Below are 27,778 nucleotides of genomic sequence, written 5' to 3' on the forward strand. Positions count from 1 at the left end.
CAATGAGGAGCCATTTCTGCTCAGAAAGAGCAGCCAGGCACTGGGACGGGTTGCCCAGGGAGGTGGTGGCGTCACCGTCCCTGGGGACGTTCAAGGAGAGGTTGGACGTGGTGCTTGGGGACACGGTTCAGTGGGTGCCATCGGTGGTTGGACCAGATGATCCTGGAGCCCCTTAGGGCCCCCGTGACCCCCTTCTTCCACCCGTGCTTCTCAGCCACACGCCGGCCGCCCCACGCGTGCCTCCCTCCGCCGTGGCCCCTCAGCGCCGTGCCGGGGCCCGCCCCGCCTCGCTCCTTGCCGCTCCGCTCCGCTCCCTTTCCCTTCCTGCGGGCGGCTCCGCGGCGCCGGGATTTCCCTGCAGCCCGCCGCCAGCGCCGCCTCCCCGCGGCCGCCGCTCGCCGCCCGCGGCCCCGCGCCGCGCCCCCGGCACTCGGCGCCCCGCCGCCGCCCCGCCCGGCCGCCGGCCGCTCGCTCGCAGGTGCCGCCGGGGGCGGAGGGGCGGCCGCAGGGACACGGGCAGGACAGGAGAGGAGAGGAGCGGAGAGGAGAGCGAGGAGCCGGGCAGCGGCCGTGAGTCGGGGAGCGGGGCCGCGGGGGGCTGCCGGGGGGCGGAGGAGGAGGAGGGAGAGACTGGTGGAGGGCTTGCGGCGGCGGCTGCAGCGCTCCCAAAAGGGGCAGGGGGCTGGTTGGGAAGGGACGGGCTCCCCCCCGCCCCGTTATCCTTTGTTGTCCTCTGTGGAGCGCCTGGGGCGGGCAAGGAGCAGCTGTGTGTGTGTGTGTGTGTGTGTGTGTGTGTGTGTGTGTGTGTGTGTGCCCACCATTGTTGTCCGCTCACAAGCAGGGGCCCGCGGGCGGGATGCTCGCAGGGCTACCAAAAAAGGCAGCGGGATGCTGGGCACGGGTTTTTTTCCCTTTCCCCTACCGAAAAGGAAAGCGCAGGGACAGATGTGGCATCATCCCACCGGGCAGCGCGCATCAGCAGGTGTTTGCTGTTCCGTGATGTATTGTTAAGAGGTTTGTGCCGAAAGGGTCCAGGCAGGGATAGCGGTAGCAGGAGGCTTTGCTCCAGCTCTGCGGCATGTTAAAAACAGTTTTTCATCAGGAGCGATCCGCAAAGTATCAGAAAATCCCCACGTCGGAGGCACTCCTCGCTCTGCACATTTGTTTCGTGTTACGGCGCGCGGAGGAGAGGAGCCGAGCAGGTTGCTCGGCCGCTGGACGAGCACGGAGAGGGGGGATTTTTCCTGGCCTCGGCGATTGCCGGCGATATCTGCAGAGGGAAGGAACAGGAGCGAGGATCAGGCTGCAGAGGCTGCCTCCGTGCCTCTGCCTTCTTCAGCAGTCCTCAGAGCCGGCCAGGATCACCAGGAGGTGGCCTGGGTGCCTTGTGGGAGCCCAGGCGATGGCTCTTGCCCGCCAGGCAGCCCGCAGCCACGCGTCCGTCCCCTGGGGCGGCACGGCTCTGCACCTCGCTGTCGGGCTGCTGGGGCTAAATGTCAGGTCGACTTCAAAGAAATGGTTAAAACTACTCCAAACCACGGATATCGGCTATGCCGTAACCAAAGAAAGCCACGTTTCGTGGCTGAATGTGTTTTCTGCTCAGCTTTTCGTAATGACGTACACTGCTTTGGTTTATCATCTTCTAAGCTGGGTGACTCCTTACAGAAGAAATTCTGGTCCTCTGCCCAAGTCTTGAGAAATAGTTTTGGGGTAGGGGAGGGAACTGTGCTGGCATTTTAAAACAAATTTCCTTCTACCACGCATCCTTCTTGCCTTCAAGCTCTCTTTTGCTTCGTTGATGCTGTGTCCAAGAGGCTCACTGGTCCTCTCTGGCCAAGTCTTCCCGTTGCTCACCCTCGATGACAGAATTGCGGTAGATCTAAGTCACACAGTGCCCATTTTTTGGCTTTCTGTAATCCTATAAAACCCCACAGGCTTTCACCTTACTGCATGTAAACATAGCTTGAGGGGGGATAAAAGAAAAAAGGAAAAAAACAAAGAAAAAGCATCACTTCTCTACTTCTCTCTTATCATGATCAAGGCAGAATAAATATGTTTCTTCAAGATTCAAACCATCTCAGCAGGAACTGGCTGGCTCTCCCTCCCCACTGGTACAGGCGGACTGACTGGGTGGTCTGTGCCTCAGGGGTGCTGCTGCATCCCCGTTGCTGCAGCTCTTGCAAGGGTAGCGCTTGGCTGAAGGTGTATCCTCTGCTGGCTTCCCTGGGAGGTGTGTGTGATGGAAAGGCGCCTTTCTCAGATAAACTCGGCTCTGAATTTCGATGCAGATGTGGGGAGAATCGTATGTGGGTGTTGGATGGGGGCTGTTTCGAAGTGATTTCTTCTCGCTGCAAAGCAGGCCAGTTACTGGCCAGCGAACACACCTGGCTGCTGCTGGTGGACGAGGCTGGGCAGAGCAGCAGGAGCGGATGCAAAGCACCACCTGCACAGGGGAGGCTTTCCTGTGAAACAGGAGGGCAGAACTGGGTGCAGCTACTGAGTACAAGTTAGGTGATGTTCATGCAGAAGAGATCTGATTCTAGTGCTGTGCTAAATAAGAGGTACTTCTGGATGATGCTCATGAGGATAATCATTACTCACAGAGTATCTTACGGTATTCTGTGTTTTTTGAACAAAGATATTGATCCAGCATGGTGACTGCAGGGGAAAAGAATGTAATAGGAGTGGCTGGAACAAGATTCTCCATAGTTTAAGGGTTAAATCAAGACACAGAAAAGCTGCAGAAATCGCTCTGCCAAGATGAAGCGAGATGATTACAAGCAGACTGAGCTGGCCAGAGTGACAAGGTATATTTACACCCTCACTTGGGTTTCATTGACACTTATGGAATAGTCAGGTGTAGGAAGAAATGTTTGTCTTACGATTCAGCCACTAGTTAAGTCCACAGAAGCACAGTTAATTAATAATTTTTGTAAGCTAGTGTGAGATTTTTCTTCTGAGAGGGTAGTGAATTGTTGAGTGTGTTTTATTCTTTTTCTGTGTGTGTGTGTGTGGTTTAAAGTGGGGAGATAAGCCGTTTACAGGCTAAGCCTATGTTAGAGTAGCACATTTTAATACTTAAAGCTCTGAAAATGTGAAAATGATAGTTAAATACTCTAGACTAAATTATACTTTCAAAAAAAAATTGGCCTCACATTAAAAGCTACTCTGATCATGAAGATGTGTTTAGCAAAAGTAATTTGAAATATTGTTATACTTATCTTTTGAAATTATGCAAGTTGCACAATACTTTTAAAACACGATGACTAGTATCTGATAAATGCCAAGGAGCCACATGAAGGGTTTCAACTTCACCATGTGTGGTTCAGCAACATGTAGCTCAACTATGTAAATGCCATGGTAATGTTGTGTACTTGCACTGAATAGTAGAAGAAAGTTTGATACACTGCTTTGATTTCTATCATAAACACGGAACAAGTCAGATAAGAAATTAAATGGGATGATGTAGCGAGGTGTTGTGCTGGGGCTCATTCTGAATGATCCAAGTGAACTTTTCTGTGGTTATGTGCAAACAGCAGCTGACCTTCTGTAGAGATGCAAGTGCTGCTGACAGGCTGTGGGCAGTGAAACTAGGGATGGCTTGCTTAGTCAGGGCTCTGCAAAGCTGTCTAGATGTATTTACATGGCAATTTTTATTTATTTATTTTTAAGCAATGCGTAGGGAACTTCCTAAAAATAAATACTTCTTTATATCTTTACCAGGAAGGTCTAAAATTTAGGGCTTGATGTATTTTGATTACTATTTATTCTGTCCCTTTGAAATACCAGATGTGTTGAGTCTGTTTCTTGCTGTTCTGTTGTAGATGTCTTTGTGTATCTGGATATTTGTGTTGTGCCTTAAACAAAGGAAACAGGTTTAAAGTCTTTATTCTAAATGTTTTCTTTCTTGCCTAAAATATTGGATAAAAATAGTAAATAAAAGCAAATGGTTAGTCCGATTTATTTTTTTTTCAGTTAACTTTTAAAAAAGTCGTTATGTTATAACAGTGAAGTCAAGCAAACCCAAAAACCTATGTGAAAAGTTAATGATGGTAAAAGCGAGTATCCAGAAGTTGGAAAATGCTTGTGGAAAGTGGCGATAATGTATATAAGGGCATTATACTGACGTGTTATTACTTGTAGCCCTCTTGCCTCAGACAATATGTGAAACAAATGGGGTGAGAAGTGACAAAAGAAAGGATCTGCCTGACATGCTGGGCTGAGGCTGAAGGTCCTACTCTGTCATAGCGCTTATGGGTTGTGCTGGGCAACGTCTTAATGCAGATGGTGAAGGAACCAAATAATGGTTGCACAATAACATAATCTTGTGATTTCCTAACTTTGCATTCTTTGACTTTGCAAGCTGAGTGTCCCACATAGGATATTTCTAATTACGGGGTTCAGAATTCTCAGTGATACTCTGCAAGGAAGATCAAAGGTGCTTTGTGCCACCACTGTCAGCATCTGTGAAGTATTCCTCCAAAGAAGTTGTGAAACTCGCTTCCTAGCCAGCAGAGATCTCTGTCATGAACCTGAGGAGAACAAACTCTGACACCTGTGAGGATATGAGTAATCTTGCTGCAGATCTTCAGGAGGAAGCAGAGCTGGGGGAAAGGAAAGGCAGGAAGGAGATGGCAGACAAAACTGGAGGCTTAAGCTTTTTAGTCAAACAGTGGCTGATGAATCTTGTTGCTTGACAAACACTTGATCCAGTTCTAGTAGAGCATCTCAGAGTTTTAAGAGCATGGTTTTCTCAAGTAGAATGGTTGTGTTGACTCCTATGTAGTAGACGTTTTCTTTTTCTTTTTTTTCTTTTGATTTAGTTTTTTTTTTTTTCATCCTTGAGTGGTGCTCTGATACCAAGTGATGTACAAGAACATAATGCCAGCGTTGCTGTTTTTCACACATACATCTTTCCATTCTTGCCCTCTTGTTCACATTTTTTCCCTTTTCATTTATTTTCATGAAGCACATGACAGCACTAATTGATGCTTCTCATTAGGAAAGCTTTTAAATTTTACAAAAATCAATTTGTAAAGTAATTTAGGACCTTAAAAAAAATCCTTGTGAAACTAGAACATTTTTTTTAAATGTTCCTCTTAATGCTTACTAATCTAACCTTTTAAATTGTATTCACGAGTTTATTGTGATCAGGAACTGCTTCCATTCTTTCTTCCTTGTATGCATATCTGTAGCTCTAGTTATGTAAAGCCTAAATTGTGTGTGTATAGGTGCATCTACATCTTTTAGAAAATACTTAAGATCTTCATGAAAAAAAATCAAACTTTATCTTTTTGTCTCATTTAATATGATTTGTTGTATGCTTTGATTTAGTTTAACTTTACTTCTGTTTATTCACGAGATCAGATAATTAAGCTCTGAAACTCAGGCCAGGATTAAACCAAGATGCAGTGAGGCTTGAGGTGAATGTCCTGTTTTGCTTTTTCTTCCCTTTCCTGTGCTTGAGATGTACACTGTAAATACCCTGTCTTCAATGTGGCAGGCCACCACTAAGGAAGCACCTTGTTCAGACATTCTTGCCACTGTTTTTCATGATGAATTCTGTTCCAGAACAGCCATATGTATCACTTTTTGGTCTTTATTTTTTGATTATTTGATTAAATTGCCTTTTGGGAACTAAAATATAGATTCAGTTTGTTTAAAAGGTGCCCCCAGACAATGGTTAGGTCAGTCTCAAAGTTTAAGTTTCAAATTACAGCTTAATCAATTTTTGATTTTACAAGCTCCGTGACATTTAAAGCTTTGATAGGACTCATTGGTTCTTTGCGAGTACCTGTTTTTGCAATCATAACCAATAAAACCACAAGCTTCCCTGACACCAAAGCAGAATGCATCACAGAGCGAAGGAAAAAGAAAATGCAGGTTCTGTTTTGTACTTTGGTGCGACAGCCAGCCAGACCATTTCTCCCCAGTGCTGCGGTTCTTGCAAAGAGACGTCCGTTCAGGGTTTGCATGACTTGTCTGTATTCATTTGGAGGATGGTATGGGGCTGTGTAGATTTTGTTGTCTCCCTTGTTTTGAGGATGTGTGGTTCCTAAGAAGAACATTAGGGGTTGGCTCAACGCAGGGAGACATAAACAGTAGGAGAGTGAAATGGGGAAAGGAAGAATAGTGCTATTGATTGTCCCGCATGTCAGATGCAGCTCACATGTTCCTGCCTCAGATGCAAGGGATTATTGCTCTTCATCAAGTGGAAGCTGGTCTTTTGCCTGCTCATTTCTCTGTAGTATAATGACCTTGGAAGAATAACCACAGTTCATAAGAGGGTAAGAGGCAGTGTGTCTGGGGGTGGTGTGTGCATATTCTGTGGGCAACATTTTTCTGCTTGGATATTTAGAAACCAGATGGGAATGTGAAGGTAAAGAATGGTGCGGTGTGTCCACACAGGCTGTGTGGACGTATGGAATTGTATTTTACTTCAGTGCAAACGCTTGGAGTAGAAAGATGGAAAGGGGAGGGGAAGGTGACGCTCACAAGTTTGAAGCTAACAGTGTTCCCTGCCCCAAAAGAGGCCACAACTGAAGAACTGTTTTTTGTGAGATGCTGATGTTGTTGGTTTACATCTGCATGGTTCTTAATATACTAGATATTAGTTCTTAATGTAGTAGATACCTGGCTTGTAATTAGGGCTCCTGATGCTACAATAATACAGATTAGTCATCTTGCGTAGAAGTAAAATGTTGAAAGAAAGAGGGTTCAGATGTCTAGTCAGTTTGGAAAAAAAAAAAGCCTTAATTGAACAAGTTGGATTGTTAATGTTACCAGATCTGCTCTTCCTTGTTTCTTCTTAATGATATGCAGAGCAATTAGTGGTACAGATGATATATTGTTAGGAACAAGATAGCTGACAAAGCAGACCAGCAATTTGTGTGGCAGTTACTCTCTTTCTGTATGTCCCTTCTCACTTGCACAATATGACTTGAGCTGGGGAAGGAGGCTGTGTTTCCTTTTGTTTTTCTCTGCAGCTGGTTTTGTCTACATGTCCCCTCAGGCATGATGAATACCCATCTCAGTCTCCAGAATCTGTTAGATAAGATCCAGTAAGGTCAATAGCAAAGACAACAAAGGCATCTGTTTTATAACAGAGGGCTCTACAGTTCTCTTCAAAATAGAAAATTCTGGTCCCAAAGAAGAAATGTTACAATAGCAAGAACCCAAGTAGGTTAGGAATCTGTAGGAGTTCCTATAGTTGAGAAGGACCAAAAGAAACCATGGCTCCCCAAATGAAAGTGATAATCAAGTAGCTTATAGTGCAGACAGCTTCCATCGTTTGGCTGAGAATTAACTTCAGTTTTAGTTTAAGTGGTTATTTTACCTTCGCACTACAAACGTGCCTCTATTTTGGCAGAAGAATGTGCATCATGTCTAAGTTTTTGTGTTACAGTATAGCAGCTGGATTGTTGGGATGTGCTATGATGACCTTATAGAGGGAAGAAACAGGAGTGGCATCTAATGAAGCAACAGCAGAGAATTTGGGAGTTTTTTGGCACTGCTGTTGGTAAGAAGTATATCCACTGAAATGTAAATCTTTAATTGTATTCAAGTAGTCTCTGACAATGAGAAGACATAGTCTGCATAAAACTGAAAAGTTGTAACGTAAGAAACATGTTTCAATGCCCAAATGAGCAATCTAAACACGGAAATAGTTCTTATTGCTAAGTACTAGCTGATTCTCCTGTATCAAGCCTGCCTGCAGGTCTTTCTCCATTGTATCTGTGCATAAGGGTTGATCCCTTCCCCACTTTGACCATCCTCTGTCTCTTGGTTCCACCTCCTTAGTTCTTCGGCACAGGTTCAGTCCTTCCTGGGTCTGGGCTGATGGCTCTTCCTTTGAGTTGTTTGTGGGGATGCAAGGTGAAGTGTAGGGTGGTATTTTTCATAGAGAGGTAGTCTCAGAACCCTATAGCTGGCAAACACCAGGCTACTGAATCTTGCAGAAATTATGATTTTTAACCACTTTAAAATTGACCGTCCTGAAAATTCACAGACAGGAAAAGACACAATTTTGAATGTCAAGATTAGCTTTAAAAGACGTGCCAGAACTTTTTAGCAAGGCTGTGGATTGTGATGGGAGGTGTATGGATGAGAACAAGGGGCATTAGGTTGCAGCAGGGGAGGGGAAATACCTCATTTTGGTTTTGTCTCATTAGAGAAGCAGATTACCAATTTATGTTAAAATTCTCCTACCTCTTTTAATCCTCCCAATAAATAAACATATACAGATTACTGCAGACAGAAGAGAGAAAACATTGCCTTGAATGGCAAAGTATGATATTTATCAGCAACTCAGAAATGAGCCTTAAGATGGAAGTTCCTAAGACATCTGAAGGCAGACAAGTTAAAAAGTAGTTATCTGAGAAATGGGGTGCGTGTTCTGGGTAATGAACCTGTTACCTGCTGAAGCAAGGACAGCTTGTGCAGGGAGGGTATACAACAAGGATTCTGGTCTGAAGTGGCACCAGGTGATTTTTGTGGTCCTTCAGTTCAGTGTGATCTTTCAGCCCGTCTGATGAGGGAGTCGTCAGAAGTTACTGGGCTGTCAGAGTTGCCAAGTTTGTAGTTCTTGGGTTAATATCCTTAAATGATAAATGTACTCCTGAAGTCAAATTTTACAGCAGTGACTATATATAGGGGATGTGGCATGAAAATAAATGGTATTTCTGGTGTGTTGTCAAAATTCAAGTCACAGCTCATTTTTCATTGTTATTTTCTCCAGAACTGAGTATCTAAAATTGGATGCTGAATTCTGTTTGGTCACGGATTTGAGAGATCTCTTTTTTGGAAGTTGTACTTCAAGATGTTTCATTTCCCTTATTCACTTTGAATGGGCTAAGCTGTTGTGAAACGTGTGCCCTTCTGCTTGAACGGCATCGGAGGAGAACCAGCTTTTAAAGCCTGCAGATCTCAAACTGTTCATGACAATTTGACAGCAAAGAATTTATTTAATTTTCTGTGCAGGATTTGAAGTAGTGTCAAATGTAGATAGCTATTTTTCTTTTCTGCTTTGTGCTGAAAGACTAGAACTTTCCAAGCACAACAGTTTGAATGAGAACTCTGTTTTGATAACTTTCAGGAAATTCACCCTTTCAGTCTTTGTAATTATCTTTATGGCCAAGAAAACATAACTTGTGGACAAAAGGGCTCTACAAATTTAGTGTGGCTTTCCTTAGATGAAAATTCTTTCCAAAATATTTAATTCTTAAGAGAAAGTTAATGTGTTCGGTCAAGGGAAAATACTGTTCATACCCTAAATGATAAAAGCCAGACCAATCAGGAGCCTGTCTATCACAGGTTTTAGGCCTTTCTTGAATTGTTACCCAGTTCTGGCTCGGTATGGTTCCTGGATCTGCCTGAATTGTTTGAATTAGACCGTGGACAGTTTTTTTGGGGGGAAAAAAATGTTTAAAAAAGGCCAAATTAACAGAGAATCCACCACAAGCCTTTGATTGCCCTTACTGTTCAGAGAAGATATATTTTCCTTCTTCCCTTGCTTTCTCTAGCTTTATGCTAGCAACTATAAGCAATAGCATGGAAAAATAAAATCATGATTCAGTGGCTGGGAGCAGGATGCCCTCTATGATTATATTTTTTTTCCATATGCAATGTTACAGCCCATGACCAACTCATTGCTTCGTTCTCTAAGTAGCTGAAGAGATTCAATTCTCCATGTGTCTGTTTCTCTAAATTACCTAGTCCATTAATCAGTCTCATGGCCCTTCTGAAACCCCTCCTTTGTTTAGTGACATCCTCCTAGATTTGTGGCTACCAGAGCAGGTCGGATGATGGCCAAATGGGGGAACTTTCCTGTCCCTTGTCAGTGCTCTTATGCAGCAGGGCATTGCACTAGCCCCTTTTGACCTCAGCACAAGAAGATCTGCTTGAGCTGCTTATCTGTTTTGGCCTGCAGAACTCTTATTACTGTTTTTGAGCACATTCTTCTATCCTGAAAGTGTGGCCTGTGTGATTTGGTCTTAAATTTTAGTCTTGAATTTGTGACTTTGGCTACTGTTAAAATTCGAGCATCCTGCTGATGTTCATGTATCAGAGAATCAAGATCCCTCTTCCTCTCACTCTTACTATCTCCCAGTTGATTTTTCTCACCTTTCCCTGCTCTCCCATCCCCCAGTACAGGTCATTTTCATGAGAAATGGATAATTTAAAGGGAAAAGAGTTAAAGAGCAGCCACTGGGAAGGCAGCTTGGGAGTCCTCCCGCTGAGCAGAATGCCCACGCAAGTCAAGACATCCATAGTGCCCTGGGAAATGGAAATGCCCTGGCTCCTATTTGTAACATCTTTAGTCTGACTGCCAGCGACATTACTCTTTACTGTAACGGGCAGAAATTCCTATGAGATCCGACATATAAAGCTGGTATGTAAGAAGTCGTAATTGGTCTGCTCTGAGATACCATGACAGGGGGAGTAAAATATTTTGTACTTTGAGTAGGTGCGCTGGACAGAAGAGCAGCCTTGTTATGTTGGCTGTTACACAGACCTATCCTTTTCCCATTGCAGTTGTATTGGTTTTGTTATCTTGTCATCTATTTAGTGAAACAAAAAGCCCAATTCTGATGTGATTTACTGTGGTTATAGCCTCCAACGATTGCACGCATTTAATTACTGCTAACAGAGAGAGAAGATGTGGACTAAGAGGCTCAAAAAGTCAATCTGGTTGTCTTTCAAGCTATCTGAAAAGTGTCACCAGTAGCTGCCATCTGGTACAGTGTTTCAAAATGCTAATTTGGTTTCCTTGTTGCTTCTTGCATTTGCAAAAAGAACAGAAATAGGAGCTCGTTGTCATTCCTGGGGTGGGGAGCTGTTGCTTTCCAAATGCAGCATGTGAACTAAGATGTTTCTCGTGTTGGTAAGCTCTTCCCCGTGCTCTGCTGAGGATATGAACGCTAGGTTTGAACAAGGAGCACGTGGCTGTTCCCAAATGACCATAAATGTCAGCCTTTTGATGGAAAGTCCAAGAAGAGTATGTTGGTGTCTGGAAAAACACACAGGAAAACTTGCTGTATCTTCTCCGACATGAGAAAGGTAAATAGCAAGAGATGTAAAGGGAGTTGCATGATTCATTTGGCTTAGTCAAGTTCTAAAACAGCACTTTAGCTCATATTGTTGCATAATTAGTCACTAGAGCACAACAGACAAAATTCAGGTAGATTAAAAGTCTGTCTGGATACAGGTATCCACAGTATTCTTGCTGTTAGAATTGAGATTTAGTTTTAACAAGTAATGCTCTTCCAACCTGTGTTGGCGTGCTGGGCGATATTGCCTGCCCTGGGCATGCAGTTTGAAACACCCAGGGAATCTGTGGCAGGATTTCCCTTTCAAGAAATAGCTATGCTTAATTTGAGTTACTACAGGACAACCTGTATTTAGGGTGTTTTGTGTTCCGAGAGAATTTAAAAACCAAAAGAAAATCCCATTTTCCTGTGTAGAGTAGAAAATATGCTGATGGTAAAGGAGGCATTGGGAAAAAGACATGCAGAACATCAATAGCAAAGGGATCTTGGTGATCTGCTGTCTTTCTCTTTTGGATTCAGAACATCCCTTACATTACATTTAATGTTGGAGGATGAGCAGACAGGTATGCATGTTTTCTTTCTTATTTGAGGGCAATATGCTATTCATTAGCCCAATAAAGCAGTAATGGTTATGGATGTAGTTTAATTTAAGAAGCGTAGGAATATAGCAGTAGGGATGTTGATGAACATCCCTAACATCTAACATGGGTCTTGGTAGCTGCTGGCAAACAATTTAATGATTTCCTCCAGTATAAATCAGAGCCTGGTAAATCCAGGTAGTACCCATGTGCAGCCGAAAAGAAGGAATGGCAGCTTTGTTATAACAACTTTCTTGCTGAAGTTACTGTACTTGTCTTTTACTGGCAATGTGTTTCACAGAATTTTGGTTATGGTATTTCTGTTCCTTCCCACGTGAGCTATATCCAATGGCTCTGTGGACCTGTCTCTACATTATCCGTGGATTTCTTCCTGTCCGGTACTGAAGCAGCAACACTGAGATGTTGATGCTGTCCTCAGAGGGAAGTTTTCTCTTGAATTTCTTCAGTATTCTGTCTCTGTTGGCTGTGTGCTCTTTTGTAATTCAGGGAGCTGAAGTGTGTCAGTTCCCTGTGCTTCTGCAGAGGCTCTATCTGTTAAAAGAAGCTGTATGGACTTTCGCAAGAGAAGAGAGGCACGCTGTGCCTTCAATTAAGGCAATCCTGTTGCATTATTGCAGTATTCAATGAAGGATATCTTGCCTGGATATGGTTTCTGCTTGCTCTCAGGTCAAAGAAATTAACCTCAATTTCTGCTCTGCTTGCATACACTAAAGGAGATCAGGAATACCTGAGCATTTCCTTCTGTGGCTTGGATTGTCACCACCTTTACATTGCTTTTATTTGCTGAGGTTTGTTGTTTTTTTTTTCCTCCAGTGTTTGAGCAGCGGTTTTTGTCTGGGTGTCTGTCCTAGGCTCTACAGCGTGTCACGTTTTCTTCAGATGAATGGTAAACCATGCAACTAAGCAACCTATCAGTCCTCCCCCCACGACTTGACTTCTGACTCCCTGGAGCTTGCAAGAGCCATTAGAAATTTCTTTTAAATAGCTGTCAGTAAAAGCAGAAGTTCACCTTACCTACTTATTAAAGGATTAAGCAAATAAAAGTGCCCTTTACATGGTAAAGCAGGTCTCGGAATAATATTCTTTTATTTGTCTGTCTACACCCCGCTGCCTTCCATGCCAGGCGTGTGAATTGGTACATGGACTGCTTGCAGCGTGTGGCAATATCTCAGGCTTGGTTGAAGAGAGAGGTGCATCCATGCCCACGGGGATCGCTGCTCCTCTCCTCACTTGGGTGCTGTTACAGCTGTCTAAACGAGACGCCTGATGACCAAGCAGAGTTATAACAGTCTCCCAGCAAGTGTCGCAATGCCGTGTGAGGCCTTGGTGTATGTGTGCTCTGCTTCAGAACGAGCTCCTCTCAACTCTGAACTAATTAGCGCAACCTAGATAAAGCATAGGTTAGTATATATAGCTGGTGTTTGCTTTGCCAGACCTAAATGTAACTTCTGCCTTGTGCAACTGACCGATTTTCTGCGACCTGTCAGCACAGAGCTCTGCATCCTGCCAGGAGCAAGCTGATGGGTACTTGTGAGAGGCAAGCCGAGGCATTAAGAAAAGCAGGGCACTGTTTAATTCAGGTGGAATTTGGCTGTCAGAAACCTGGTACAAGCCTTTTCGACGTGCTGGAAGCTGGGGTGCCCCTGCTGCTCAGGCTTGATTCTACAGACAGTGGTTTTGGCAGTGGATGGTACAATTAATGGTCAGCTTCAGACTCTGTCCCCTTCGATATCCTTTGCTTGAAGCTGCGTAAGGAACATGGGGGCTGGCGCTTAGGAGAATATTTAGCACTGAGTTGGCATTTGTAAAGGGGAGCGATTTACCTGCAAACGCTGGGCTCTGCCTCTGAGGTGGGAGGGAGGGAGAAGAGGGAACTCGGCCCCGCTTGGCCTAGGAGGACTGCCGGGTGGTGTCATTGGTGCTACCTGAAGTCTAGCCTCGTTTCTATGGAAACAGATGATTAATTTGGGGTTTTTCATTAATGTGGGTTTTGAACAAATTAAACGTGACCAAGGTCCCAACAAGGATCTGAAATTTGTTTTCAACTGAAGGGCTCTTTATATAAACGAAGCCCAATTTACATAATTAAGGGCATGCTTCATTCATGCTGCTCAACAGGACTGGGCCTTGAGACAGGGATCGCTTCTTGCAGGGCCTCTCTTAAAAGGTGAGAGCTGCTCGTGCCCAGCTCGTGCTTTGGCTTCATATGTGTGTGTGTTCGTGCACAGCCTTTCTGGGGAGGTGGTAGCTGTTTTATAGCAGTCTTGAGTTTGTTGTGATCCTCATCAAAAGGGCTGCGCATCGTGTATTTCCTTGCAGGCTAGCAAACAACTGGGTGTTCCCCTCCCTCTCCCTGTGCACCCAAAGGATTTGCAGTCTTTTAAGGTGTGTGAGAAGCTTGGTATAGATAAAGCTCATCATAAAAAGTTGTAACTTGTTTCTCGCAACAAAGGCAAGTTGTTGTTTTGGTTGAGCACGGAGTTACGCCACTGCATTTGTCAGTGTCAATTTACGCCAGGCTTTAAATAGGATCCTCTGCAACGAGTTTGTTTGCTGGTAGTCTGTAATCCTTTCAGGCTAGCTAACATTAACGAGAGGCTGCATTGCTGTGGCTGGCTTTCTTTTGATCATGCACAACCTTAGTCAGGAAATGGGTGAGGAGCATGAGTCATGATTACATTACCCTAATGCGACTGCCTACTAGAAGTTTGCTTTTTGCCGCCAATACTCCTTCCCTTGACGTTACTTCTAAAAACAACATGTGCGTTTTGGAGCACTTTGAAATACTGACCTTTAAACACAGAGATTTATGTTCTCGTACAGTCTCAAGGCAGAACTCTGAGCAGGAGCCCCTGCAGAGTGCAGAGAGAACAGGAACGTGTTCAAAATGCTTTTCCAGAAAGCTGCAGAGGACAGGACTTGACTTGCAGTACATTAGGTCTGCTCGGGTTCAGTGGATACGGCATCTTTCCCTGACCCGTTTAATTATTCCGTCACGCTGCCTGCACGCGCAAGCTTGAGGTCCAGGCTTCTCTCTGTACAGATGCTGTCATCCCATACACCATTTGGCTTAAGCTGTGCCATACATCTGTGCTTATCTCTTGAAATACGGCTGCAGTAATGGGAAGATAGGTGCTGAGTAGTGGCTGAGGTAAAACCCTGAGTGTCGAGAAGGCATTTTGACTGGGACCTGAGACTGCAGTATTTTAGCGTAATTAAATGCCTGGGGGTTAGTGATTGAAAGAAATATCAGCTGTTAATCAGTAAACTAGTTTCAGTACTGAACTGCCACTGTGCCACTCTGAATATTGTCAGTATACCTCTGCAGTGCTTCCAAACGTGAAAAAAGCAAGTGCTGAGTATATTTGTTCCTCTCAAATCTGTTTGAGACTGTTCAGCCCTGCCAGGTTTGAAGAGCAGTATGTGAAGCACAGCTGTTGGCACAGAGAGCGAACGCACTCCAATAGTATTCGATATATTCCAGTGGGGGGAAAAAAAAAAGCCTGATCAATGCATTATAAGCAACCCAAGCTGACAGAACTGAGCGCCTGTCAAAAAGAGATGGCAGGAGGAAGTGGGGAGCACCGAACTGCCCCATGGTGTGATGCAGCCCTGTCAGCTGGGGCAAGCCGCAGGTGTCACTGACAAGCTGCAGAGCTGGAATATGACACGTCTTTTGGCTGTAACTTACTCTGCCAGACCCCTACCTCTGCTGAAATGCTGCCTCCAAGTAGAGGAGCTGTATTGTTAGGAGCGTAGCTTAAACTCATAGTGAAGATGTCATTTTCATGTTTTCCTTCTGTTTCATATAAGAATGGTAAAACAAAAGCACTCACTTCAGTTGTGTTAACAATCTCCTTCAAACTGCATATGGATAATCAATTTTTAAAAGTCCTATTTACTCCATGATTTCTCCCCCATCCCTTAAAGAGGGCATGAGGTGGACCAAAAAAAAGGAAATTCAATGAAGACTTTTGTAATTAATTCACTGACAAATTTCCTTCCTTCCATCTACTCCAGCCCCAAGCTCTTTGATCTCATCTTGATGACTATGCAGCTCTCTGGAGGAGGCCTAAGAAGTGCAGCAGAGCAGAGGATTCATCCTTCTCTAGGCGATAAAACAAACAAGGCCTGTGAAGTTGATATTTTTCTGTAGCTCTGTGCCTCTACCTCATCATTAGCCTTTGCATATAGAGGGTTCTCTGGCCTTCAAGTTCAGCTGAAACTAGTTTATCAGCCATTTCAAGATGGTAAATACTTATTTCACATGAAACACTTTGAGAATTGAATAACAGCAGAACCGGTGATTATAATATGCCTACGTCACTCGTGTGTTTCAAGGAGATGATAAAGAGTATTTGACTTGGAGAAGAAGGGTATTTGAGAATTGGAGGAGGAGTGGGTTAAGGGTTGGAGTTTGAGTGGGATCTTGCAAGATGCTTTTATTTTAGGTTGTCTTTTGTCAGGAGCTGCTAGTTAAGGAAATAGTAAAATAGGGACTTTTTTTTTTTAAAAGAGTGACAATGAACTCTTGATTATCTATGGAAAAAACTTCATTTTGAGATGATACCAACTATGGGAACTTTAAGCCAGGAGCTAGTGAAGCTAGCAAGCCATTTTTGCATCAGAAGTGAATGAAATCTGTATGCAATTCCACAGAAACTTTGTCTTGCAGAAGAGTTAAGAATTGCCCGTCCCTTCTGCCAGAACTCTGCGCTCTGAGCTGCTCAGATGATTTGCTGCAGCTGAAAGTAGCAGTCCCACTCCTAGCCGTGTGACCTTAAACCCTTTTCCTAGTTAGTTTTCACCCAGTTCGGTGTGCTGAACTGGCTTAGGAGGGGGTCAAGTGAGTGCGCACAGAAGGGGGGCAGGGGAGAATGCCTTTCTGACAGCAATAGTTATATTGGGCTTGAACTCTCTCTGGAAGTGTTACCAGCGGTCACGCTGCAGCTGTTTGTAAGCCCTTGCTGTAAACTGAGTCAGCGGGGAGAGCTGCAGCCATGACCAGCTCGCAGTGTGGCTTGCAGGTCTGCCTGCTGCGGAGAGTACAAGGAACCGCAGCGCAGAACTGGGAACAGCAGCGAGGAGTGGGGAATCGAGGGGGGGGAACTTCTAAAACCAGCTCCGAGAGCACAGCTTGGCTGGGGAACTACACCCTGTGTGTTAAAAGAGAAAGCTCTCCGTGTAACCTGCTTAAAATTAGAAAGGGTGTGGATTCATAAGCCTTAAACTGATACTGACGCTGGCTGACATCAGAAGGGGCAGTTCTGCCGGCCTCAGTCCACCTGCCCTAATAATTCTCCTGCGTGGCAATGCCAGCACTTACCTGAGCATGTCTCAGGCTGCATCAGGGAGCTGATCTGGCTCAAGACTAATCCTTCCTTCTCCCTTTGCAGGTGAGGTTTTAGCTAGAGAAGTTACCCCATCTTTATAAGCAGCATCTCGACTTGGGTTGTAGGGGTGGGTTGCTTTTTTTGCTTTTTTTATCTGTGTTTTTTGTTTGTTTGTTTGTTTATCCCATTTCACCATGGGGTTTTGTAGTTCTCAGTGAACTGACGGACAAGTTTTTAAGCTGCTTCATCTTGTGGTGTATGAGTTGGTCATTCCCAGCTGTTTGCTCATCAAGTGTGCTGGCTTTGTAGGATGAAATGTGCTTCAGTGCGCAATCTGGCTGATTTAGCACAACCTCACCTTCACAGGCTGTGCGAGTTAAGGTGCTAGGCTTTGTACTGATGCATACCTGTGTCTAGATCTGCGTGGTCTTGCACATGCCCAGTTTTTGAAATCTAATGATGAAATCAAACTGTATGGTATTAAATCCGTGTATATGATTGTACCAGCCAGCAAAGCTAAGGAGACAATAAAGAGAGACCTGCTTCAGTCCGTGGAGCTGAACAACAGAATACAGTGAGCTCATTAAACACCTGTCTCTGGTGAAGAAAACACAAAAGGCTTTTATTGTTCTCAAAAAGATGCAAATGTCTCCAAGTTAAAAGAAGGCTGTGGCTAAAGCTTGTTGGAAGGTAAAAAACAATTGCTTAGCAAAAAAGAATTGGTATTATTTAAAACATTCAAATGAGTGGTCAAAAGCACAACTGCAAAAACAGACTGTATAAGGTATTCGATTTCATGTTGCCTCAGCCAAATTTTTAGAACATTACTCCTCTGTAGTGTCAACAAAACACACATTAAACACATTGAGAATCTCAGAGTAAATGTCAGAAGGACATTGGCATCAAAGAGGAATATATTTCTATTGAAATTATGCAAAGATCTTTTTATACAGCACTGGGCTTTATAGTGTTTCCATGAGCAGCCTGCAAATAAGCATAAAATTGGTGTGGTACAAATTTGCAGGTGATGGAGGGGGAGGAAGTATAGTGATGAGCAAGATGCTTGAGCACACTCAAATAAAATGTTTTCTCTTTCTGAAGCATGGCCTTGCATTTTATCTTAAAGCACATAAATCCAGCTTATTTGCTGGAGAACAATAGCTCGGAAAGTCATAGGGTTTTTTTCTAAAGCGTAGAGCCATACTGGAAAAATCATGTAATATGAGTATTGCCATTGGCTGTGCTGTAGAATTTGTTGATTAGATGAGTATATGCATAACAAATTTCTAGTTCTGCTAATACAGATTATTCTGCTTGGAGAACTGGTTTTTGTTATACTAACATGAGCTCTTAAAGGGTTGGTGATAAAACGCTACATCAAACAGCCTGTAAATATAGAAAAAACTATTCTAAAGATGGTGAGGATAAAAGCAGAAATACGATCTTGTTTATAAACAAGGAGCAATGATGGGAAGGAAGAAGTGATTTTTATCTTAGTGTATGCTGTTAGGGAGAACGATATCAGAATGTTGTCACTAATTCTGATCTGATCTGAAAAGGATGTTGGAAGATTGGAGAGGGTTCAAAGGAGAGTGAGTGCAATACTTCAAGGCTTAAAATTACTCCCCCACCATCACCACATGAGGAATTCCCCCTGCTCACTTCGATCAAAAAAACCTACTGAGAAATGACTTGGTTAATATTCAAGTACCTTAACAGGGATGAAGGTTTCTGGTTGATAAAGGGCCTTTGTGATCTCAGACTGATACATAACAAAATAGTAACTGGGGCCAGTTGCTTAAATTAGAGAACAGCCCCAAACTAGGTGACTTCAGCAGCCCCTTCTAGCTGTGCTGGTACAGCTGTTTGTTTTCACACTTCATTGTACCCTTCAGTTATTTCAAGGCAGGTTGGCTTTGTTTATTTCTTTTTCTTACAAGATGAAATAAAAACTCTTAAACATGAAATACCTCACCCATTTTGATATTATGGTTTAAAGTTGAAGGTGCCTCCTGCTTAATATGATTTACTCTGGCTTGATCCATTTGAAAGGATATTATGCGGGGAATAGTTGCAAGATTTGAGGCAGTCAACAACTGAAAATATTGAGTTCTTTTCATTCATAAAGATGGGCAGTGGGGGGGCGACACTGGAGAAAAGGAAGATACCTGGAGGAAAAGACATAGTATTCAGCCTGCCCCATCAGTGTTTACATTACATGACAATCCCTACCTCTTCAGGTGGGCTGCTCATTGCGAGTGTGTTATTTATTCTTACATGGGGAGAAGTGTTTATAGAAAGGGAGATGAAAATGTGTACTCCTGTGAGTTTCTTCCCTTTGAAAGGGGAAGTGAGAGGGAACCTATGGCTGATAATAAATTCCTCTGCTTTTTTAATATTTATTTTTATAGCTGAAGTTTTCCAAGGCTTCCTTGTCATTCATTAGTAGATGTGTATAATGGAACATACTCCTATTTCCTCACCCACCCCGCCCTCTTCACTTACCCCTGAGGAGACATTTGTTTCAAAAATTCAAACTACTTCAAGTAGTAGTAATTTGGATTATTGAACCACTACTAACCTGCCAAGATGTACCAGGTGGAACTCTAGGACTATCTTTGACTATCTTCCATCTCTGTTGCAACACTGTGTTTTCATGAATGATTTGAATATGTGCTTATTATATCTGTAGGTGATGCTAAACCCACATGCTGAAGAGGCCAAGATTAAAATTCAAAATGATCCTGATGGTTTAAAGTGTTTGCAATTAATAAAATGCAGCGCAGTGAGTGTGAAGGCTGTGCTGCAGTGGCAGTAGTCATGAACGAGATGTAGAATAACTGGCTAGGCAACAGCTCTTCACTAAAGGAGCTAGGTCTTTAGTGGACCACAAACTAAACATAAGCCACCAGCGTTGTGATGCTGAAAGAAAAACGCAGCCACTCTGTTAAGAGAGAACTTGAAATTGCAGCTTGAATATTGCGTCTACTTTTGGGCACATTGAAAGTGCTGCCCTTCCAAGGAAAGAAGAGCATTAAAAGGAGGTTGAGGGAAAGCTATCCTAGCTGCAGAAAACATGACCTGTGTTGGAAGACTGAAATATTTGTGGTGTTTAGCCTGTAGAAAACAAGGCTGAAGGAGTTGCAGGACATAAAAGAATGAACTGTATTTAGGGCACAAATTAGAGCAGGGAAGACTGGAGGTGCATTTTCCCCTGAGGACTTGCCTGTGTAGAGTAAATTAATGTGGGCAGTCTGCACTTGTAGGGATTTTTAAGGGATGGTGGACAAACATCTTCCGGGAGTAGCAGAAGGGCATCTTGGCCTTTGCAGGAGGATGGAGAAATGAATGAAGTGCACGGGGGGTCCCCTCTTGACCTGTGTGTCTGCAGGTCTGGGCAGAACTGCTGTTGTCCTTTTCCCTTCAGTTTCTAAAAAGTGGATGTGCAGATGAGATAAAATAGGTTAGATTTGATCTGGGAAACTAGGATGAGTACAGTTTGAGAAGATTAGTTGTACTGAAGGGTGATTAGCCTCATTGTTTTTATAGAGTAATTAAATCTGTAGCTTTAATCAGAAAGGTGCAAATTCTTTGAAGGAGGGAGAAACAAAGGGGTGATGACTTTTAATCCAATCAGGGAGGATGGCTATAATACAGATGAATTCAAAGGCTGGGCCTCTAATAAACAAGGTAGACTTGGATGAACAATCTGTAGGGGAAGTGTTACCACCACCTGATTTGGTTAAAGCCACTCAGAAAGTGGTGGCTGTAGAAGCAGACGGACTCCTGGCCTCACCTGGAGAGGCTGCCAGTTGGCACAGGCGCCCGAGTCTGTAGGAACGTGAGAGGTAAGGTTCTCCTGCGCACCATCTGTTGCTTTTCTTGTATCTGAAGGCTTAGTTATACTGGGAGTTGGTTTCACTCACATTCGGGAATTGCGACTGCATGAATTCAAGCCTCTGTTTAAAAAAAATGTGGTTTGCACTGATGTCATTTCAGGAGTATTGGAAGTATCAGCATTGCCAGGAGGTTCTCAACAGTTTGTGCTGGTGATGGCTACTGATAGCTAAAATCCAAAATGAACCCCTAAAGCCTAATTGGCTTATGCTTGCAGATACTGTGTTGGGTAGAAAAGTTTCACCAGTTTATTGCATAGTGTCTCTCTCTTTTGCTGTGTTACCGTCTTCTTATTTGGATATGTAAATAATAAACAGATCGCCTTTTCTCATGGTGACTTGCTCTGCAAGATAATTTGCCGTTTTTGTATGATATGCTGGAGATGGGTTCCTGTAAAGTTTAAATGTTTTTAACCAGTGATGCATAAGGCAGAATACTTGCAAGGGATTGTCCTGTAGAAAGCCTGTAGTCTTCCAAGAGCACACGCTTGCTTCTTGTCCTGCTCTGTGGAAACAGGATTTTTTTTTATCATTTCTTTGCCTGGGACACTGCTTAAGGATCTTGGGATTTGTGCACAAAGAAAATTTTGTACCTCGACCTTTATTTATCTCTGGCTTTGTAAGCTTAGCTGTTGAGATACTTGCAGATAGTCTGTGGAATAAACTGAGGCATCCATTGAAAACTTCGAGCTGTGTGGAAGGTGATGATTGCAGAGTGGACGGAAGGTTCATGACGCAGACTGAGAAGTGCCCCTGAAAACATCAGCCTTTGTTACCAAGCAAAACACTTACATGAGAGTGTGAAGTGACAGGAATGAAGAAGAGCGTGAGCTGCAGCCAGACTAAAACTAATTTTCACTGGGCTGGAGTTGCTGTCTTAGCTCATCTCAGATCTTGTTTTCTTCCCTAAACTGGAAGAAAAATCCTCTCACATTATTCTCGTAAGTGAAGGTCTTCCACTGCAGGCTGTCAGTCAGGGACTGTAGCTTTTTGGTTATTCATCTGTTTTTCTGGTAACTTCTTATTCAGCTTTTAAGTTTGGCTAAGCAGTCTCTTAGTTTCTGAAATTAATTTAGTCAAAAACAGGCTCTTCTAAAACAGCTAGATCAGAAGAAGGTGCAACTTTACCGTGTAGCCTGGTATCAGGATTGGAGCATGTTCTGGCCCTTCTCCAAACCGGCGTGTACAGGTGATTTCATTAACCCTTGTTGAATGCAGGGAGTGTGTGAGGTTCTTGTGAAAATTTGTGGACTGATTTTCTTTTTTTAATTTTTCAGGAGTTGGGTTGGAAGCTTGGTCTCTTTAAGCCTTTCTTCGTTTGCCAAAGTCTAATTTTAAACTTCTTTTTTTAACCAAAGACGACTTTTTTTTTTTTTTTTTAAACACATGTTAAATACTGATATAGGTTCTTCTTTATTTAACTATAAAGGAGATATGAGTGACAGCAGTATTTTAAGATGAATGTTTCCAGATTGATGATGTATTTCAGCTGTTCAGAGGCTTAAAATCTGTACTGCTTTGGGCAGTAGCTGACTAAGAGGATAGGTATGCAGAAAGGAAGTGCAGTTGCTCTGAAGCCTACGTTATGCTGTATGGTGAAGGACCCTCTGTTGGGAAGGGAGCCCTAACCTTGTATTTACCAATTGTAATCTTGGGTTTTTCAGTAGGGTGGCTAGTGAAATTTGCAGCAAGGGTAGCCTTTGCTTTTAGCAGACCAAATGATGCTTGCAGTAAGCACAAGATTTTGAATGTTCTCCTCTTCATATGCAAAACCTTTTTGGCACTGTCCAAATGGATGGCAAGGCCTTCACAAGTGCAGGGGCTGCAGTATTGGAGGGGGGATTATAATTCCTGGCACAGGAGTCTCTTGCAGCATCCTCTGAAGCAGTGTGGTTTTACACTGCCCCTTACTGGGACTCTCTCATAGTGCAAGAACTAAAAGCTACTGGATGCCCAAGAGTTTGCTCTATTTCAGGGGTTTGGGTTGTGTTTTTTTTTGTTGTTGTTTTGGGGTTCTGTTGCATTTTTTCCCCAAGGTATGAGTTACATGTAGTACATGTAGTACTCTCCTGTGTATCAAGATGCATTATTTATAATAGTTGTTTTACAGTTCATTTTAATTTTTCTTGATGTTTCATTGTGTTCTTAGGGTTTGTTTGAAAACTTGCGGAGTTTGGTGATAATGGCCTTTGATACAGATCCAAACTGGTGGAAGCTTTGAATGGCCTAGGAATTGGTCTTTCATTTTTGAACTAGGGACCATTAGGCTTGATTTTCAACCACAGGAGCACTGGGTTCCACGTATTAAAACCACATTCCACAGATTAAAAAAATAATAATCTGAAAGAATGGGGGATTAGGACTAGAGGCAATTCTCTGTTATTCCTGGAGAGTGAGAGAGAGCTGAGTTCTCTGGCTAAGCATAAAGCAACCTCACCATTCAGCTTTGTTTGCCAAGAATAAAATTGTTGAGTTGAGGATGTGTGCCACAAGCAGAGATCTTCATTTTGGTATTGTAAGATACAAAAGGGAGTTAAGTCAATGAACTTTTGATACGTAATGGGAATCTCCTAGCATTCTGTAGATCCTGATGAGTTACCAGTTTGCTGTGTAGAAATGCAAGCAACTGTAGTTTCAAAATTGAGCTTAAAAGTATGGACTGTCTTCTTAATTTATAGAACATTGAGCTTATTTTGTGTGACAGCTATAGCTGTTGTACTTTTGTGGGGAGTGATTTTGAGCAATATCTGAAGTACAGTGGGTATCTTGTGGGAATCAAAAACCAAAATGCTAACCTGGCTAGATTCCCAGCGCCCCTTGTGACACACAGTTAAGCACCCCACTGAAGAAACTAATTATTCAGGTTAAAGGATTTGTGAAAATGCTTAAATACTTCTTGGCAATCTGGCTGTATAGGCAGTACAAAGCTTTAAAACTGATGGTTCTTGCTGAGCTTAATTTGATCAAGGAATATCTCTACAGGGGCATGCATAAAAGGAAGCCAAAGTACAGACAGCTTTCCTTGGTGTATTGCACACAGCATTTTTCTGTGCAAAAACTGCCAGCTGAGTTACAGAAGGAGCATGGAAGAGGACAGTGTGAGGCATTTGGGACTGAATATTCTGGTGTGAATAATTCAGGAATGACCTGTGATGCTCTGCTCCATGGATTGAGTAGGGGAAGTTACAAAGTTGGCCAGGATAAAAATGCTTTTATTCTGAGATTGCTCAGGAAACAGGAACTGGTACATTAAGAATGAAACACATCAGTAAGGCATTAATAGAGAGTATTTTTCCATAACTTGTTGACTCACTAGCCTGTTAGCCTTCGTGGGCTGGTTATCTAAATTTTCAGAGACCACATTCAACAAGGAAGCCTTAGTTTTAAAATGTTTCATTTGGGTGCACAGAGCAGCTCCAAGTCACCACGGCCTCACGGCTAACACAGTTCATGAGCTCCTAATTGCTATGAAGAATCCCTGTAGTTCAAACACTGTAGTCACAAGAACTAGTCTCTTCTAAAACACCTACATTTGGATATTTCTAAGTAGAGACCTGGCCCAATACTTTCTTCAGATGCCTAAAATTGTCCTTTTTAGTGGGCACATTGATCAGAAAAGTTATTTTTGACAGCGTGTTCCAGCACTAAATGAGGATACATGAAGTTCTCAAATCCAAGGTGGTCTCCTTCATTTCAAAAAAGGTTGCCTGAATGATTTAGTCTTCCTGGGTCTACCAAAATCTTAATGTTGTTGAACGGTATAGTTTTATTTCTGCATATGCTCTTGAAGAAAAACATTCAGATTGCCAGAATAAGGAGAAAGATTCAGATGGTGATGTTTATCACATGAACTGTGCTCAGCAACCATGTCTAAGAAACTCTGACTTCAAAACAAGCTATGAAGTCAGAGAAAGGTTAGCTAGCCTTTGTTAATCTAAGCCCTTTTATCCTGCTTAATGAAGGGAAGCAACATCATAAAGCTAATCTGCAGGCTGGAACTGTCAGTACCATTACTAATTTTATTATTTTTTTGTAAAAAACAGGGCTGAATGAACCATAAAAAAATAATAACCTGATTTTGTATCCCATGCAGGTTTTCTGAAGTTCTGGAAGTAGCAGGACATTTGGTTGCTAGCTGACCTGGAATTTATGCTCCACCTTGGAAAGATCTGCAGTGGGAGCCATTCACCTTCACATACCCTGTAGTTTTCTGCCTCAGAAGAAAAGGAGTTGACGTGCAAGAGTGGTACAAGGTGACAATGTAACATAGGTGACGCTGAAGGTCTCCTGAGAAGAACTGACCTTGTAAGAGGCTTCTTCTTCATCTTCCTCTCCCTCTGCCTCTTTTTTTTTTTCTTTTTTTTTTTTTGATAACTCCCCCTTTAGTATCTACAAGCAAGATGCCAGCCAAGACACCCATCTACTTGAAAGCCGCTAACAACAAGAAAGGGAAGAAATTCAAACTAAGGGATATCTTGTCTCCAGATATGATCAGCCCGCCACTTGGAGATTTTCGTCACACCATACACATTGGAAAAGAGGGACAACATGATGTTTTTGGAGACATCTCCTTTTTGCAGGGCAACTATGAGCTATTGCCTGGAAATGAAGGAGAAACCAGAGTTAGCCAATCTGATGGCCACAGTGAATTCTTAAGGGCAAACAGCACTTCTGAATCCATGTTTACAGAAACTCCATCACCAGTGCTCAAAAATGCTATTTCCCTGCCTGCCATCGGGGGTTCTCAAGCTCTGACGTTGCCCTTACTGTCCCCAGTGACATTTAATTCAAAACAAGAATCCATCAAGTCATCAAGAAATCCTAGGCTTAGCTGTGAGCCAGTAATTGAAGAAAAGTTGCAGGAGAAAAGTAAACAGATGGAGGATGGAGAATCGTACAAAGATGACTTATGGGAGCAAAATGGTTCTTCATCACATTTTTCTAATGGTAGAGACAGTCATTCATCCAGCTTTTCTGAACGATGCACTGATTGGCAAACAGTTGATTTATTTGATGACAGTCAACTTTCGTGTGAACTAACCAAGACAAAGTCAGAAGAATCCCTTTCAGATCTTGCAGGCTCTCTTCTCTCCTTACAACTTGACTTGGGACCTTCACTTTTGGATGAGGTCCTCAACGTAATGGACAAGAATAAATCTTAGAGCTGGTACTCCTTACTTTCTTGTAAGCGATTCAGTTAAACAAAACCACCACCAACAAAAAAACACCATTCAAGAGTAGAGACACTTAAAAATCAGCTGTATTTGCAGTTGTTTGACGGGTTTTCTAAAAATATTCATAAAGTACTATTTTTTTACCTATTGTTTTTCATGATTTTTATTACACTAAATTCTCCTATCAGGAAGGTAAATTTTAATAACAATCTTCAGCAAACATAAAATGTTTTTAAGTACCAGTATAATGATCAGAAACTTCAGAAACAGAGTTTGAGGATGATACTGATTGTGACATTTGGTTAGTTCACTTCTACAGGCTTCTGAATACATGAGACTCTGTCAGTGTCAGAGAGGAGATGGGTATTATTCACTCTTACAAACTATTACAACAGCACGTTACATGTAGGCCTCTTTCTAGAACTTTGTGTGGGGTCTTGATTGTTGTTATTTTTTTTCTCCCTAGTTCCATTTCTGTTATACCTTCACAGTGACTATTTCTGCAGCCTTATACTACCGCTCTATATTCAGATGTGAACAATTTGAAGGCTTTTTTTCAGCTTGAACACCTGGTCCAGAGTCATGGCTGTTTTAAATGAGTATGCACAAATTTACACAAGTTGAGGCTTTGGGCCTGATATTGTATATGAAATGATATGTTGTAAACAGGTGACACATGCAAGATATTATGGTTAAATTATTTTAAAAGTTAAAATATATTTTTTGCGTGTATCTTGGCTTTTTACTGCAGAGCCTACACATACAGTATCTCATCAAAATAGTTGCTTGACATTATTGGTGCTCTTCTGAAAATTGCATATTTGTGTGTTTGAAAAGAAATATGTATTGATATTCCTTGCTTTTTTTCTTCATTTATTGCCACACATGCTTAAACTTGCAACCGATTATTTTAACTCTTCAAGAAGGCACTGGTTATTCACAACGCTTGTGATGTGTGCTGCAACAGCCGCTGTTTTGGGAAATGTGGATCCTTTAATACAGTACATGGATTGCATAGATATCTTGTGCAATACAATAAAAAAAATGAAATCGCTATGGCTTTGTGATTCAGTACATAGCCTCACCAAAACACAAAGTTTTGTTTTCTGCTGTAACAAACAGACTGCAGTAGAGTTGCAAAAATATGGCATCAAGGGGCAGATCAGATTGAAATACTATCCCAATTAATTTGACGTCTGCAATCCAGTATGCTTCCTGGGGTTATAAGGGCAAACTCGGTGCAGGTAGGACCTTCTGGGATATAGGTTGATTTTTTTTGTTAAATAACAGGAAAGCAAAGAGCAATACTTGGGTATCACTTTGGCACAGTGAAGTTAATGGCATGGTTCCCGCAGCTTTCAGTGAAGCCTTTAGGTAAAAATCCTGATGCAGTTTGTGAACCCGTCCTGGGTCAATAACCACATGGCATCTCTATCATCTGATCAGAGCACATAAGTCATGGAGGATTTAGTATGTATTATCTTCATCATCAAAATTTCTAGGGAGTCAAAGGTCAACTAATTCCGGTACTTCCATGTGTTTTAGGAATAATTTTGCCCATGACAGTAACTATTCCTGCTTCTGCTCAAGCAGTTGTATTAGTGTGTATTGATGAGACATCTGCCTCCCATGTTACACATATACATGAGGAACTGTGATGTACAATGCCTAAAAGCTGTGCTTATTTTTAAGATAATTTTTAATTTTTGACATCATATTCTGTGTATA

The 27,778-nt window shown here is 42.6% G+C and overlaps 1 protein-coding gene across 2 annotated transcripts; it reads left to right on the top strand.

Annotated features, from left to right (window-relative positions):
* The first annotated feature begins 404 nt into the window (after positions 1-404).
* On the top strand, positions 405-27,104 carry CDC42EP3 (CDC42 effector protein 3). Of its 2 annotated transcripts, XM_084512698.1 has the most exons (3): positions 405-570; positions 24,970-25,129; positions 25,263-27,104. In XM_084512698.1, the coding sequence occupies exon 3, from the start codon at positions 25,277-25,279 to the stop codon at positions 26,036-26,038; it is 762 nt and encodes a 253-aa protein (XP_084368824.1). In that variant the 5' UTR covers positions 405-570; positions 24,970-25,129; positions 25,263-25,276; the 3' UTR covers positions 26,039-27,104. The 2 variants fall into 2 exon arrangements, with proteins under 2 accessions (XP_084368824.1, XP_084368823.1); XM_084512697.1 differs by lacking the exon at positions 405-570 and adding an exon at positions 16,970-17,043 and having other exon boundaries at positions 24,970-27,104.
* The last annotated feature ends 674 nt before the right edge of the window (positions 27,105-27,778 follow it).

The sequence above is a fragment of the Aythya ferina genome, assembly GCF_964211825.1.
Source record: "Aythya ferina genome assembly, chromosome: 3".
Lineage (NCBI taxonomy): Eukaryota > Metazoa > Chordata > Aves > Anseriformes > Anatidae > Aythya > Aythya ferina.